At 39.2% G+C, this 16,995-nt stretch overlaps 2 protein-coding genes across 3 annotated transcripts; both read right to left on the reverse strand.

Moving 5' to 3' along the window:
* Nucleotides 1-1,635: 1,635 nt before the first annotated feature.
* On the reverse strand, nucleotides 1,636-11,044 carry LOC135582631 (uncharacterized). Of its 2 annotated transcripts, none has more exons than XM_065126281.1 (4): nucleotides 10,884-11,044; nucleotides 10,611-10,732; nucleotides 2,340-2,398; nucleotides 1,636-2,167 (listed from the first exon to the last, which is right to left on the reverse strand). In XM_065126281.1, the coding sequence occupies exons 2-4, from the start codon at nucleotides 10,728-10,730 to the stop codon at nucleotides 1,855-1,857; spliced, it is 492 nt and encodes a 163-aa protein (XP_064982353.1). In that variant the 5' UTR covers nucleotides 10,731-10,732; nucleotides 10,884-11,044; the 3' UTR covers nucleotides 1,636-1,854. The 2 variants fall into 2 exon arrangements, with proteins under 2 accessions (XP_064982353.1, XP_064982354.1); XM_065126282.1 differs by having other exon boundaries at nucleotides 10,803-11,018.
* Nucleotides 11,045-12,065: 1,021 nt separating this feature from the next.
* Nucleotides 12,066-16,995, reverse strand: LOC135623370 (uncharacterized). The gene is made up of 5 exons (XM_065126283.1): nucleotides 16,498-16,995; nucleotides 15,674-15,754; nucleotides 15,401-15,463; nucleotides 15,259-15,318; nucleotides 12,066-12,545 (listed from the first exon to the last, which is right to left on the reverse strand). Exons 1-5 carry the CDS (start codon nucleotides 16,894-16,896, stop codon nucleotides 12,390-12,392), a joined length of 759 nt encoding a protein of 252 aa, XP_064982355.1. The 5' UTR covers nucleotides 16,897-16,995; the 3' UTR covers nucleotides 12,066-12,389.

Below are 16,995 nucleotides of genomic sequence, written 5' to 3' on the forward strand. Positions count from 1 at the left end.
TCGATGACACTTTTTGGGAGAGTTGGTGGAGGTGTGTGTCTACACCAAAGCTGCTGATGTCGGTGGCTGATGTTTGTACTGATAATGTTGGGGATATTGCGGGTATGGGGTCAGATCTGTTTGGTTCATATGTCGAGTCATCCTGTGCTGCCCTTGTGGTGGCCTCAATTTCTTCCTTTGGAATCAACCATGAGCTGACTGCAATGTTCAATCGCTACACTCTTTGCTACCGCTACCGACTTCTTTGAGATAAGGGCAGTGAAGGAGATTGAACCTGCACTGAAGAGGCAGCTCATAATCTCTACTGCTCTCATGACTGTGGGCATTGCAATTGTTAGTTGGATGGCCCTCCCATCAACCTTCACAATCTTTAATTTTGGTGCTCAGCCATGACCATGAAGAGTGTCGATAGTGCAGCTCTGATGATGGTAGAGGAGGTCCGCCGGCAGTTCAATGAAATCCCTTGTCTGATGGAGGGATCCACTAAACCAGATTATGCTACTTGCGTCGTCAAGATCTCAATTGATGCCTCCATCAGGGAGATGATTCCTCCTGGTCCTTTGGTGATGCTCACCCGTCTTATAGTTGGAACCTTCTTTGGCGTCGGAAACTCCATCAGGAGTGCTTGCAGGTTCTCTTGTTTCTGGAGTCTGCAGGTCTAATAAATCAGGAGTTCTTTTTTGTTGATTTTTTTTATCGATGCTTATTGCTTAATACTTTTTGATGATCCCTTAAATCATTTTTGTGGTGCATGGGATAACGCAAAGAAGTACATTGAGGTAAATTTAATGAATTCTCAAACATTTATTCCTCAACACTTACTGCATAAAATTTGTGATCAACCTTAGAATTAATCTTCACCACTTTATATTATTGATAATGTTTCTTAATTTTCTATTTCATTCAGGCTGGGGCTTCGAAGCATGCACGGACGCTTGCTCGGCCCTGCCCGAAAGGATCAGATATGCTCACAAGGCTGGTGTAATTAGTGACACCATTGGAGACCCCCTCAGAGACACACACACATCAGGGCCATCACTCAACATCCTTATCAAGCTCATGGCTGTAGAAGAATCACTTGCGTTCGCCGCCCCCTCTTTAAGATCCTTTAGAATGGAGGGAAGAAGGCATAGATTTGAAGCATAATTTCTCCCATTTCGAGTTTCTTCTTTTAAGTCTCAGGGGACTTTAATTAACCAATCCTAGTTGGGTGTAAGAACAGTGAGATCACCCCCTTTCCAGGTTTCTTTTGATGAGGATTATGATAAGAGGGTTATAGCCAGCTTCTCATATTATGATGATGAAATGCTGAATTCAACCATTAGTGTACTACTTCAATCCATATTAGTACACAGCATTTGTTTATGTATATTACTTGTTGAAGATTGTTTGTAATTGATGTCTTTTTAAAGACAAAAATAATAGACCTATCATCGATGAACATACAAAGTTTCTATTGCACTCCCCAACCTACACCCACTCCACAAAGTTCCTCCAAGTCCTGTCATCGACATTATCATAGTAACTAAGACAAAAAACCAGAATTCTTCAACCAACATAACAAATGATTTAAAAAAACACACACAACGCATCTACATAGTCAAAAATATAGGGTACGGTGAAGAACACTGAAAATGAGGCAAGCTTTGAGTATATATATCGAATGCTGACTCAGAGTAGCAATATTGTTATGTTTAAGATTAATACACATAGTAAAGTTCATACACAGGAGGTCATCGCTTACCTAACCTATAGGGAATCATTCCCAACCACAAACTAAACCCACCTTAATGCTAAGGTCTAATCAAAACTAGCCAATATGAAACTATATGCAAGAACCGACGTAGCATCTCCTCACTTCCTCTTTTTGGAAGGTGGTTGTGGGAGTTCCTCATCCTTGTCTTCATCATCCTCTTCCTCATCCTCATCCTCATCCTCCTCTTCATCATCGTCCTCCTCATCATCTTCCTCATCCTCTTCTTCGCTTCCTCCTCCACCATTGACCTCGGGATCATCATTCTCTCCTTCATTATCGTTCCCCTCCTCTCCAGAGAAATCATCTTTACCTCCGTCTTCCTGACTGTCCCCATCCTCATCATTGTCATCATCTGACTCGCCATCGTCCTTGTTCTCGGGAACAGCTTCAGGTTTGCTTCGTCGGAGTATCCTTCAGAGGAAGGGGCCAGAATAAGAGTCTCATGGCAAACTAAACTTACTCTTTTTATGTAAACCAGCAGGTTCAAGATACAGACTTAACAGATGACAGCATATATGTAAATGGCTGGTCAAATGTATACTTTACCTTAAACCAAATAAACAGAAAGAGAAGAGAATCCTACCCTAAAATTACTTCCGATCCTTCATTCCGCGGACCAGTTTGACTTGATATAGAGCCCACCTGGAACAAACTCAATTTTTAGTGGGAAGTAAAACAGTAGTCAGTTTGTGTCAACATATTGATAGGTTAGGTTAAACTGAAAGCAAAACTTGATTTTCTCACAAAAATTTGAGAATTAGATCATGACCAACCAAGTTGGTAGAAATACTGTCCTGTGAACTGAATCAGTCATCTGATCATAATGGGAAAAGGGTTTGAAACAAAATAAAAACCAGTGTAATTTAAGAAATGACTCATTGGATTCATATCCCACGGTCCTCTGACTAAAGACTTCAACACAGATATTGATCATAAGTTACATTCAATCTATGGATTGGGACAAGTCAAATGAGACGGGTCAAGGTTGCAATGAACATGTAGAAACGTGGGAAAAAAATAGAGAAGTTGCAATGAACAAATAATGACTATAGTTAGCATTATCTCCTCTGTTCTAATGTTCAGCATACAAGGATTGGATCATGAGCAGTAGTGCATGCTATCTTAGTGCAAAATAGATATTGGATACATAAAAAAAGCAAACATCATGGGTATATCCCATCCACACAAAAATTCCTATCATAAGGGATGTTAATAGAATGAACTCAAGATAACAATATGACAACCGGTTTCAAAATCTTGGTAAATGAATATTTAGAAAAAAATGAGAACTACATAAAGTAGGGTGGCACAATGGCAGGATATGCAGTATCGCTCTTGTGCAAGTAAAGATGTTTCTGTAACTCAAACTATAGTTACTAGATCGCTAAAGAGAAACATTATATTCGCACCAAGGTCCACCCTCGACAAAAGAAAAAATGTACATCAACAAAAACAAATTGGTAATGCCAATGACAGATTAGTGTAAGAGATGGTTAAAATGTATAAGGAAAAATAAATAAGAACCACAATAGTTTGAGAACATCCTAAGTGCCATGCAGTGATTTCAATAGGCGTTCGGGCGCTCACCTAAGTGCTCGAGCGAGACGAGGCGAGGCCTGAGCGCCTCGCTTCATGTCCAGGCGCCTCACTTCAAAGAGGCATCGCCTGAGCACTCGCCCGAGCCCAGGCATCGGGCACTTCGAGTGAGCGCTTGGGTTAAACCAAGCGATCGAGCCAGATTTTTAGGTTTGGTTGGTCTCCGGTGCTTTAGTTGGTTCAATCGAACCAACTAAATCACTGATATCAGGCTTCCTCTCACAATTTCCCTAACTTCCCCGTCGAGATTTCTTCTCCACTATCGCTGCTCTCTGTTGTCGCTACCACTGTCGCTGCTCGCCGCTACTGTCGCTACTCGCCGTTGCCACAATCGCTGCTCGTCGTTGCTGTTGTCGCTCGCCGCTACTGTCGCCGCTCCCGCTATTGGTGTCGCTCGTAGCTCCTACTCCCACTGTCGCTCGCCGCTCCCGTTGTCGCCACCGCTCGTCGCTCCTGCACTAGCTACCGCTGTCGCCTGCTACCTCTGTCGTTGCCTCAGCAGCCTCGGTCTTCTCACTATACTGTTAACAGTATATTAACAGTATACTATTAACTATATACTAATAATAATATTTTTATTTATTAGATTAATAATATATTATTTTGATTTTAATACTATTAATTTTTATTTATTTAATAGTATATTTTTTATTTAAAAAATAAAAAAATACTATTATGATTTATTTATTTATTGTGATTTTGTACCCGATTTGCGATGTTGAGGGAAAGCAAATTTTCACGTGGCAAAAACTTGCTGCTCTTGTAGTAGTGAATAGTGATACTGAAAAACATATTAATGCTGAATATAGATATCTATATTGCATTTATAGTTTTACATGGCATTAGTGATTTATAAAGCGCTAGGCGTCAAGGTCCAAAAACGTCCGAGGTGCTCGCCCGTGCGAAACGAGACGCTAAAATATAAAAATATATAATATAATTAATAAATATAATTATTTAAATAAAAAAAATATGCTATTAAATTAAGAAAATCGGGTACAAAATCATAATAAATAAAGTATATACCAACATCGCAAATTTTCACGTGGACCTGGATTGGTTCCACGTCAATATAAGTATATACCAACAAATGCACATCAAACTGACTCTCCAAGACACTAATGTTGGTTTGACATACTATTCTCCCAATCTTGAAGAAGCATATGTAGGTAGTGTTTTTCAATAAGTGAGGCCCTATTATCATTTGTTTTTTCCTAGATGGGAAGAGGTGAAGACATCCTCGCACACATGGAATCAAAATGGCTTCCACAGCTGCTCTTTTTTCATGCTGGCCAATGTTATTAATCCTTTAATTCCAATAAGTGCAAGCAATTATAGGACAGGATGAGGAGGTTATTGGCAAAAGTCAGCTGTCTAATAAGAGAAGAGATTATAAGATAGCTTCAATATCAAAAGATACCAACCATCCTGAGAATACACGAGCATGGGCAATGAAAAAGTTTAAAATGACCACACCAACATTCAGATTCAAGAAAGTTCACTGTGAATTCAAATGACAGAGAAAACCTGAAATTATGGAGCTCCTAATGGAGACAAACCTGAAAGCCTTGCATCTTGGTCAAACCAGACCAATTTGACCAATTTAAGCTGGTTTAGGATGATTCCGAACCGATTTTGACCGGTTCAATCTTGCTTGACCCAAATTAAATACAATCTAAGTCAAATTAGACTTATTAGACTTCTTTAGGGTAATTCCATATTGGTTTTATGAAGATTTGAAATCGGTTCAGTTATGTTATATCTGAATTAAATCTGGTACAAATCAATTGAACCAATTTGACTCAGGTTAGATCTGTCCAGACAAATCAAATCCCTCAATTTCGATTTTATTCAATAATTTAAATACCTAGCTAATTAATACATATAATAAATAATCTCATTTAATTCAAAGATAGAATTCTAAAAAATAAATTAATTAAATAAACATTATAAAATTCTCGATTAATCAATATGTTGATTCAAATATTCAACATGTTGGCAAATTATTTATTCAATGTGATTTCAAATTTAAAAGCATGAATTTTGTAAAATTTATTGATCAAATAAATCAACATACTAAACTAGTCAAATCAACTTAAAGTATAATTATAAAATTTCAAAAAAATAAATTTATTAATTAAACATTATTTCATATTTCAACTAGGTCAATGGCATCATAATTCATGTATCATGCTATGATAATTTCAATATCCTAAAATATTTAATCATAATTTATAGTTTTTAAAACAAATGAAGTTAATATCATTACAAAACCAAGAATTTTCAAAAATATATAGAAAATAAATTGAGAAAGAGCAGAGGACCTACCTCTCTTTGGTAGGATCCTCTCCTTATTCCTCCCATAGAATGCCCAAGTTCTTTGTACCTCTCCTTGTCCTCCCTCTCCCTCATTCCTAGCTTGGCAGTAGGAGCAATAAGGAGATGACCCCGTCAAGGAAAGATAGCTCCTCCACCCTTTGTTAATTTATTTCCTATATATTCTTTAAAAAACCTTGTTTTTGTGTTAATGTTAACTTTATTGGTTTAGGAATTATGAATTATGATTAAAGATTTTTAGATATTAAAATTATTTAAGCATGATTCATAAATCATGATGTCAATGTTCTAATTTAAATATAAAATATTTAATTAATAAATTTTATGAATTTTATCCTTATTCTTTAAGTTGATTTATCTACTTTGGCATATTGATTTATTTGATCAATAAATTTTAAAAAATTCATACTTTTATATTTCAAATCAAGTTGAATTAATAATTTGGTAGCATATTGAATATTTAATCAACATATTAATTAACTAAAAAAATTATAATATTTATTAATTAATTTTATTATTTAAAATTTCATGTTTGAATTAAATGAAATTATCTATTACATGTACTAGTTAGTTAAGTATTTAAATTATCGAATGAAATTAAAATTGAAGGATTTGATTCGATCGAGCCAGGTCTAACCTGAGTCAGATCGCTAACTAGACATGGTCAAGTCAACCGCATACCCTTGGGTCCAACCTAAGTGCAGGTTGGCCTAGTTCTTGGCTCAATCCGATGAGACCAAGAGTCTGTGGAGCAAGTTGGCTCGCCTTAGCAACCCACCAAACGATAGGGGTGTTCAGATCAATTCGAATCGAACCAAACCACTAAAGGCCAAACCGATCCAAATTGGAAAAGCAATTCGGTTTGTTTAAAGTAAGATTGTAACATCCCGATTAGTCCCATATCGAAATTTGACAAGACTAAGTTGACTTATAAGAGTCTGATGAGTGTAATACTATCAACTTCAACTTAAGCATTTTAACTAGTTATTTAGGTCAAACAAAGTTGACATTAGGCCCGAGTTATGACATTTGGTAACGGAGTCGACCTAGTATTGGGGAATTGCGAGGGGCTTGAGTAGGAAAAAACTATCCGTGGATGAAGTCAGAGGACTCGTCACATCGAAAATGGGTAAAAATGGTTTAGGTCAAACGAAATTGATGAGTCAATTAGCCTATCAGGTATGGGTCGTGGCATTTGGTATTAGAGTCGACCTAGTATTGGGGCATGATGAGAGGCTTGAGTATTGATATCAAAGTCAACATAGTATTGGGGCATGATGAGAGGCTTAAGTATTGATATCAAAGTCAACATAGTTTTAGGGCATGGTGAGAGGCTTGAGTAAGAAAGGGTTACCTGTGTATGAAGTCAAAGGATTTATCACGGCGTTGAGCCACCATTGGACTACGGCTCATATACACCATGCTAGAGTTCGATCTGGGCTAGAGTATGATAAGTGTACTACTATCAATTTCAACTTAAGCATTTTTACCAGTGGTTTCTGTCAAACGAAGTTGATGGGCCAATTAGCCTATCAGACTCGGGTTGTGATAAAGATACTTCGAACCGGAGCCCCTTCAAACATATCTAACTGAATTGGTTCAAAATCGATTAATATATTTCGGTTAACTGGTTAACCAATGTTTAATTTTAAGTAATCCAAAAATATATAAATTTTAAATGAACCGATTCAGTATAATTGAATCAAGCTATAATTTTGATCCACTTAGATCGACATTCTTAATAAATTTATATCACAAATATCATTCTAAACATTTTAAAAAATATATTAGTCATAGAAAGAAGCAATTAACAATAAGACAACACAAAGATGATACTCCTCCCAGTAGTGACCTCTAAAAAAGTTGAGAGTATAGCAGCTGTGGGCCTTCCATTGAAGCATATTACTCCATTACAATCTACGGTTAGTAATTGTCATTTGTGATGGTGCCTGAACAGCCAACCCACTCTTGTGCACTAGTGGTTTCCTTTTTTTTAATTGAAAGATGCCCTAGAGGGATGACTTTTGACAAGTGGCTTGGGTCATACAAAGTTGATGGGTCAATTAGTCTATCAGGGTCGGATCGTGACAAAGATACTCCGAACCAGAGCCCTTTTGGACCTATCTAACTGAATTGGTTCAAAATTGGTCAATCAATTGCAGTTAACCGATTAACCAATTTCTAGTTTTAAGCAATTTAAAAATATATAAATTTTAAATGAACCAATTCAGTTTAATTGACTCGAACTAGAATTTTGATCCAATTGAATCGACATTCTTAATAAATTGATATCACAAATATCATTCTAAACATTTTAAAAAAATATTAGTTATAAAAGGAAGCAATCAACAATAAAATAACACAAAGATTATACTTCTCCCAATAGTAACCTCTAAGAAAGTTGAGAGTATCGTAGTTGCAGGCCTTCTATTGTAGCATATTACACCATTACAATCTACTATTAGTAATTGCCATTTGTGATAGTGCCTCCCCTTCATGAACAGCCAACCCGTCCTTGTACGTTTGTGGTTTCCTTTTTTTTAATTGAATGATGCCCTAGAGGGACAACAACTTTTGACTAGTGGTTTAGGTCAAACGAAGTTGATGGGTCAGTTAGTCTATCATGCTTGAGTTGTGACAAAGATACTCCGAGTCGAAGCCCTTTCGGACTTATTTAACCGAATTGGTCCAAAATCGGTTAATCTATGTCAGTTAACTAGTTAACCAATTTTTAATTTTAAGTAATTTAAAAATATATAAATTTTAAATGAACTGATTCAGTTTAATTGAATCGAACTAGAATTTTGATTCAATTGGATCGACATTCTTAATAAATTTATATCACAAATATCATTCTAAACATTTTAAAAAATATATTAGTTATAGAAAGAAGCAATCAACAATAAGACAACACAAAGATGATACTCCCAATAGTAACCTCTAAGAAAGTTGAGAGTATAGTAGTTGAGGGCCTTCCATTGTCGCATATTACTCCATTACAATCTGCTATTAGTAATTGTCATTTGTGATGGTGCCCTCCCATTCATGAACAGCCAACCCACCCTTTTGCGATAGTGGTTTCCCTTTTTTTATTGAAAGATGCCCTAGAAGGACAACGACTTATTGATGATGAGGATATATATAGCGATGCATAGAAATCAACAGAGAGATTCATACAAATCAATAAAGGGATTGTTTACAAAGAAGGATGTTAAAAAAAATAGGGTTCATACCTGAAACGAGAGAGCGAGACAAGAAGGGGATGGAGGAGTCATGAAGTTGAAAGAAGAGCAGTGAACTCATCGACTTTGGGCAAGGATTTTAGGGTTTGGGGGGCTTTGGGATGGACTAGTATTTTTTAAATTAAAATCAGTTTGGTTCGGTCTGAACTGGTTAACCGGACCAAAGACGAGTATCGTCCTAAATTAGAACCATTTATAGCCTTCAAAACTGAATTATTGATGAACCAATTCAAAATTGGTTCAGTTCAGGTTCGGTTCGATTTTCCGATTTAATTTTAACACCCCTACCCAATGATTTAATACCCTTACAAGGGTCTAATGAGGAATGAGGGAGAAGGCGATCATACTATTCTCGTTTAGTCTCATATTAAAAGTGGGCAAAGACTAAGAATGCTTGTAAGGGTCTAATAAGTGTGTTACTGTTAACTTAAGCTTAAACATTTTAGACTAATGGTTCAGATTCAATGAAGTTAATAAGTCATTTATCCTATCAAGTTGGTTTGTGATAATTGGTGTTAGAGTCAACCTAGCATTACGACATGTTGAGAGACTCGAGTAAAAAAGGACGACCCATGGACGGGGACTGAGGACATATCACCGCATGAACCTACTACTAGGCTAAGCCTCACATCCACCGTACTAGGGTCTGATTTTGACCTATACATGGAGCCACTACTAGATTATGCCTTACATACACTATATTAAGATCTAAATCTAGACTATATGTTAGCCTTTAACGAAGCATCAAGCTCTTAAGTGGGGAAGATTGTAACGCTCTGATTTAGTCGAGCAAAGACTACTATTAACTTTAGCTTAAGCACTTTGGGTCAGTGGTTCAGATTCAGTGAAGTCAATGTGCAAATTATCTCACTAGGTTGGATCATGACAAACATGGTCAGTTGAAGATAACAGACACTAGCAATAGTCAAATCCTAGCTCATAGGAAGACTTGTGCACCCTTCAGCAACAATATGGTTTGTTACCGTTAACATGCATTAGTACATAAAATAGTGCAAGAAAGCCTTACTAGAGTAGCAAACATGAGAGCTCAAAATGCAACGAAAAAGAGTAGAATGGGGATGAATTCCCTTCAAAACCTAGCATCAAGAGAAAAAGAAAACTGAAAAAAAAAAAATCCAGAGCCTAATTCCCAGATATTAACCTGACAATATATAAAAGCTGTGATATCTAATGGAAGGATATACGCAAACATATAAAAAATCAAATTCTCCTTAAAGATGTTCATGAACTGCATATTCTTACGCCTCAATGTTGCAGCACATATAACTAAACCAAAAAGAAGCCAGAAATTATCCTACCTGTAAAATTTGACACCACAGAGAGTCCAAATTCACATTTGTAGGCCTCAAACACAGAAATTATTCTTGCAAAGGGTCAAAAATCACGTGTTTAGGTCTCAGAAAAAATCTTCCAATCAGTACAACTCACCGCCAAAAATATCCCAAGATCATCATGCCACAAACGCATGCTTAAACCATCAACTTAAGCAAAACAACAGAATTAAGCACCGGAAACACATAAAATGTAAAAGCATCGCCACTTATGTAGCTCAGCACCCAGGAAAGCCCTGTGCCCGCCTCTCCAATCATCAGCTTCAATAAGTTACTAACAGAGAATAAGTTCAGGATATCAAATTTTAAAAAAAGGAGGGTCCGTACCGCCAGAATAAAGCAAAGGAGCGACCTTTCAGCAGCCAATACGGTCTCCGCCACTAACAATTCGACCACGGATTGGGGAGAAGCAGCTCCTGTATTCTTGCTTCCGCGCAACGCCTCCATATCTACGATCCAAGCACCAAAATCCATAAAAATCAGCAAAAAAAAGCGGCAGGAAATAAGACGAGCCACAACCTAGGCAAAGAGCAGAACCGGGGTAGAGAATATCAACTCAGAACTTGAAAGAGGAGAAGAGGAAGAGGAGGAGAAACCAACCAAAGTCAAAGAGGGAGGAGGAAGAAGAAAGGAGAGCGCTTTCAACCCGATGCTGTAGCGCAAGATCTATCTCATGGATTATTCGAGCTCTCTCTCGCTTCTCTCTCTCTCTCTCACTCTCTGGGGAGAGCAAAGGATGCCAAGGGGAAGTTTTGATTAGGGTTTTGGGCGTTTAGGATTGAGGGGATCCCCTCCAAGTAGTGGTGAGGAACCGCACTGGAACGGCATTGATTTCCAATGGGGCCCCGCATTACTGGACGGCTTTGTTATGGAACTCTAAGATTTCTGATGAAAGGTCCTTTGTTGAGAGGATCCCGCTGAGATACTCTGGGTTTGTGTGGCGCCCGCTGATTCGTCATGGGAATCACATCCAACCCGTATTCAACAAAAATTATTGTGAATCTTTTTTATTTTCCTTCTAGTAAAAATATATAACAAATATATGAATATAACCAATCATGTAGCATAAATAGAACCATCTTTGAACAAAAGTAATTTAATTTTTTTACGATAATTAGAACCATCTTTGAACAACATTCATCTCATCAACAACAATCTATAACAACAAAACAACAGATATATAATTATCACATATATGGCAAATTAGAATGTAGATTTCCAGTTTTATCTTCCCTGTCCGTGATTTCTTCTCCGGCTACTTTCTCCGAATCTTCCACCCTTCTCTCTTTCCGCAGTTGGAAAGCCAAAGAGAGGCTTTAAATTAGTCGTCTTTCCCTTTCCTTCCGCACATTTCCAAATCCTCTCAAAAGCTTTGCTTGTTTCTTCTTTTGTGCTACTTCATTACTTCCCGCACTCGGACACTTCCATGTCATCTTCCCCTCTCTCCCTCACGCTCTCCGGTAAAGTTGATTCAAGGAACCAAAAGACTTTATTTATTTACATTTCTCGGTACATATATATTATTTTTAATTCAACCTAGCATGAATTAATTAGTACCCTAAATCTACCGTTCGGATGTATGCCTTTAAATCAATAGAAAGAGGAATAAGCTTCTGAAGGTTTTCTTTTAATCTCTGACTAAGATATATGCACTGACAGCCCGAAAAAGTAAAAGGATAGTTTATACAGAAAACTACAAGTCCAAAAAAAGGCCACAATTCAACTTGATGATGAAGCAAGCAAAAGACACCAGAAAAAAACAAGAATTCAGAACAAAATGGATGCAGTGAAGAACATAATCACATTCCAGCAGCAGAAGTTAACAAACAATATATTGTTTCAGCTGTGAAACGAATACAGTATCTCACTCTTGCAAATCTTATAAGTAGCAAATGACCAGTGAAAACATATTCTGAAAAGATAAGTGGAGTTCTTTTTGGAGGGGGTTTCCCCTATATATTAGACAATAGAACTGTGGTTAGCCATCAAAAATACTCCATGAAACCCACCTTCCACTTATCATCATTTATCTACTACATTTGGGTTAGTCATTCACAAGAAGAGAAATTCTGCCTTCTCCACGCTCAAGCAAACTAGTACGGAGACTCAACAATCTGGTAAGGGATCATTGAGGTCTGGTATTATGATGAAATCCTCGTGGCCAGGAGACTGTGTGATGCATTGTTGACATAATCCTGGCAGTTGATAATCCTCAGGAGCCATGCAAACCCTTTCTGGTATATTCAGCGACTTCAAGTGCATCTGCAAGAATGATGTGGCAAATGGATGTATATGAGACCACTACTACTTGCAAACTCTTTTGACAGTGAGAATGAGAAGGTTAGAACCATACTTAATAGGTAAACTAAGTTGAGAACACTGTCAAAAAGGCAAAAAATCACTATCAGAGCCTTTCAGTCGCAAGGCCTTAAATCCATTCATGAGCCCACAGCAATGATGGGTCATTTCTTGAGCCTCCAGAACAACATGATTGACGAGAAAATGGACATTCATCATCTTTCAATTTATCAGTTCACTTCAATATGGAATATAAAGAAGAAAAATTCTACCTTGTCCTTTTTAAGAATGTGCTTATTTTCCTAGTTTACCTAAGTACTGCTTATGCAACTTCTTCAACAAAAATGCTTGAAGATGTGCAATCATTTGCATCAAACACTTCTGGCCAGATCTAAAATTTCAGGAAATACAATATCCAAGCATTCTATTTTCTTGTTTCTTTCAAATTGTCCATCGTGAGCAAGTAAGTAATGACCAACTTTTTGTAGCACAGAGAAACGACACAAACTCAGAACAGCTTAGCTACTGGCCTAAAAGCACATGTTAATCTAGTTTTGGGCCATATTTTACATAATTGATTGTAAAGAGACATTTATACGAAAAATTGCAATATAATTATCACTTGCTTGTCACCCACTCAAGCATGAGCAAATGCATAGCCACAATAACAAACCATGGTGACAAAATAACTGTAAATCCAGTCCCAGAAAGAAAGTTCACGTAATTGCATAGGCAGTCATGATCCTCATATCTGGTAACCTAAGATTGGGTGTAAATTTCACAGACGTCAAACTGAATTATCTTCACTGAAGATCATTCAACATAAAAGACAGCATGCTGTCGTTGAACCGGGTTGGCAACATATCATCTGATAAGCAGACAAACAAAGCTAATTATCACTAGTCATCACCAAATAGTATAAATATAGTCCTAATATGCCTTAAGCAGAAATTCTTTTACTAAATGTAGTAACTACCAACTATCCACTAAGGGCCAGACTAGCACTACTTCCATTTCTTTTATTCTTAATTACAAGAAAGTTATTCAAAAAATGATAGAAAAATCATGTATGAAACCTCAAGTCTTTTCTTTTGGTAAGTGTTTCAGTTATTTTTTAACTTTTACCATAATTTTTTGTATTTTCATGTCCTTTTAGCATTATAACTGATCGTGATGCCAATCTTCAAATGAGTTAAAGTTATAATCATTGAACATGTCAAAAAAAAAAAGACCAAATGATGTATTATCTTTCTATTCTGTAAACACCAATAACAGAAGTGATGTCAGAAATAACTAAGTGACCTCTCACAAAATGCTGAATGCCTTAGATGAACCCAAGTAGTGATTATGATTCGAGTATAACTCTTTACTAATCCGATTCTGCATCTCAGATGCATTTCAGAATTCAGATTCCTGGGATTTTGGATGAGTAACTGGATATTCTAGATTTACAAGAGATGGAACTGAGATGATAGACATTAATCAAACATAAGTAATACGAATATGCAAATTGCTTAGCTAACGTGATATAAAATTTTTCCTACAATCATCTCACCCAAAACCAGCTTAGGCCAACTAAAAATGAATTCATATATGAGTTATAATAATATAACAGTAGTGATTCTATGGTCTTAGTGCTATGAGACGATCTATACCATATATTGGAGCAAGACTTCTTTTTTTTTTAAATCTGCCTGTGTGCGACAAAAACATCTTGAAATAAGGATGAAATGCAAAAACATAAAATGGGAAATCAAGCAACCTGTTTGTTTGGGATCAATCTGTACACATGCTAGGATATTCATGAAATGCAACATGCACACAGAGTACAGTGTGGCTCTGCTGTGATACCCAGGTGGGATCCATTCAGCCTCACTGCATGTCGTATTGGGGTCAAAGTACACCATGGCACTGCTAGCGCCTCTTTTAGGACCCGTAGCATTGCTTGCAGTCAAAAGTATACCGTAGCACCTCAATCTTTTTATGTGCAGATATGGCTGCGTTACCTACAATTCCATGGCAAGTATCATAGGACTCGAAGCTATACAGAAATTAACTGCAGGCAGTTACAAATCCGCATATGCTTTTCTACAGCGTTCTAATATTTTTCACGTCTTTTTTCTTTCCAAAATTTTCCGTCTTTGGGTGGTCCACGGAGGTGGTGGCCCTGACCAGATCCACTAAAGAACTTCTTACAGGCCGACAGGGCGACCACCTCGCACTTAACCGCGGTAGTCCACACCATCACTCATGGAACGATGTCAGGGATAGGAATCATGTGCAAAAGCAGATGCTTGGAGTGGTGGTCAAGCAAGAAGCCTGCAGTCTGCAGGTTTCCGGCGGATTAGATACCCGGTCAGTGTCCATCGTTGAACAGGTTGAACGTGGTTGGGAACAAGTCTTACTGGTCCGGCCAACCTGTCGCGGACTAGCCACAAACCAGTGAGGGAACCTTCTCAGAAGGCAGCAGCGTGACCGCAGTTGACAGGAAACCAGCAGCTGTGGAGCCCGCGTTGCCTGCCAATGAGAAGATATCCTTCCCTGTCGTGGCGTGGCGGAGACACAGGAACCACACCACAAGTCTACCAGTCGATGAACTGAGAGAAGAGAGAAAAGAGGCGCATGGGAAAGCGCCAAAAGAGGGACAAAGGCACGGGCACGTGATGTTGGTGGTCACCTGCAGCTTGCGATTGTTGGCCCTCAGCTCCTCCACGGCTCTCCGCAGTTCTTCCATCTCCTGCACCATGTGTCACAAGAATTGGGTATCATATGCCCTACGGAGTCGGAACCAGGGTTTAAAAGATGAAAAAAGGAGTCACCTTATGAAGGTTCGCCTTCTCTTCCAATAGCGACCTCTCCACTGCCTGGAGCTCCGGTTTCGTCTAAACCCAAACACAAACCCCACGCCATTTAATATTTTACCAGTAATAAAAACCGTAAAAGAACAAATCCGACGCTTTCCGTACTGTTCGGAAAACCACGCCTTCTGATTGGGAGGAGCCACGGGGACCGAGTTTGACCATCCGCAGACCCAACGCTGCCTCCGATCACTAGGAACGTCGGGGGTCGAAATGAGGGTTTTGGGGGCTTACCAGTTTCTTCGACGGGGGCCGCCGGATGGAGGCCGAGACCGGGATCGAGGAAACCGACGGCGTCCGTGGATTCCCAACTGCCTGCGAGAAAAGATCGACCACATAAAAAAGAGCAAGTCACGGAGAGCGTCCACGAACTATAGAGGAGAAAGATATCTCGACCGTTCGAATCGGATCCAAGGGGCGGGATGTAACTACATAATTACTTGGAAAAGATGAGGCAGTACTACCTACTGACTGCCACGGCACCGAATCACAGAATGCGCCGGCTAAAAAAATTATGTTGTCGTTTTACCAAAAAAAAAAAGCCAATCACAAGTCAGGTAAGTAATTGGGTATGTGAGAACTGCGAGCGAAATCAACTGCTCTTTTTCTTTTTGACTAACCACCTCAACAGGACGTCTCATCATCAAACGTATGCTTTGTTTTTGAACTCATTTTGTGGGCACGCCCGTCCGCTGCCCCAAACGAAAAGAGAGCTCGAGCCGAGGTGGGCCCCTTCAATTCCTCGAATCACAAATCAACACATCGAAGTCCTGCTCCCATTCATTGAATTCTTGGAAGAAAAATCCTCAAAGAACCGACTCTCGAAAGGGAAGCTTTTCTCCAATCGATTGAATCCCTCGTTAAAAGGAAAAGGAAGAGTAACATAAGATGAAGGGAAGATGATGGAATCAGGAAAGGGCGTAAAGGAAAAGACAAGAGTGGTGGGAAAAATAGCAGGGCCATCGGAGTCTATTCCAGTTCGATCTGGGGGGTATCCTCGTCACACGGTAAAAGCAAAAGAGGTAAACCAGCAGCGGAAAAGACGGGGAAGGGGTCACCTTAGTGAGGCGGCGGTCTTCTGGCGTCTCGACGGCGAGACTCCCGGTCTCGCCGCCGCCGCTCCCCGACGCGCTGCTGTATCCCTCGAGGGGCGACTGCGGGCTTGCCCTCCTCTGTCCCTTCCTCTTCTCCACCGCCACCGTAACCCCCTCATCCTCCTCCTCCCCAATCGTCCGCGTGGCTGTTCGCGGGAACCTCGCCACCCGCGACCTCTTCCTTCCCCACCCCAGAAATGCCGGAGTCGCGGATGTCGACGGCTTCTCGTCGCCCTCCGTCTCCAAACCAAGGCGGCTCCGTCGGCCAAAGCCGAGGATGACGGCCGCCACGAGATGCGGATCGAGGAAGGCGTCGCGGACCCACTCGTCGGGATCGTCGTCGGCAGCCGTGGATACGGCCATGGGAGACCGAAGAAACCCCAACGAATTGTGGAGGAGGAACGGAAGACGAGAGCTAGTGTTGGTTGGGGATGGGAAGCTCCGACACGAGAGAGAGGTGGT

Source organism: Musa acuminata, chromosome BXJ2-9 (genome assembly GCF_036884655.1).
Source record: "Musa acuminata AAA Group cultivar baxijiao chromosome BXJ2-9, Cavendish_Baxijiao_AAA, whole genome shotgun sequence".
In the NCBI taxonomy this organism is placed as follows: Eukaryota; Viridiplantae; Streptophyta; class Magnoliopsida; order Zingiberales; family Musaceae; genus Musa; species Musa acuminata.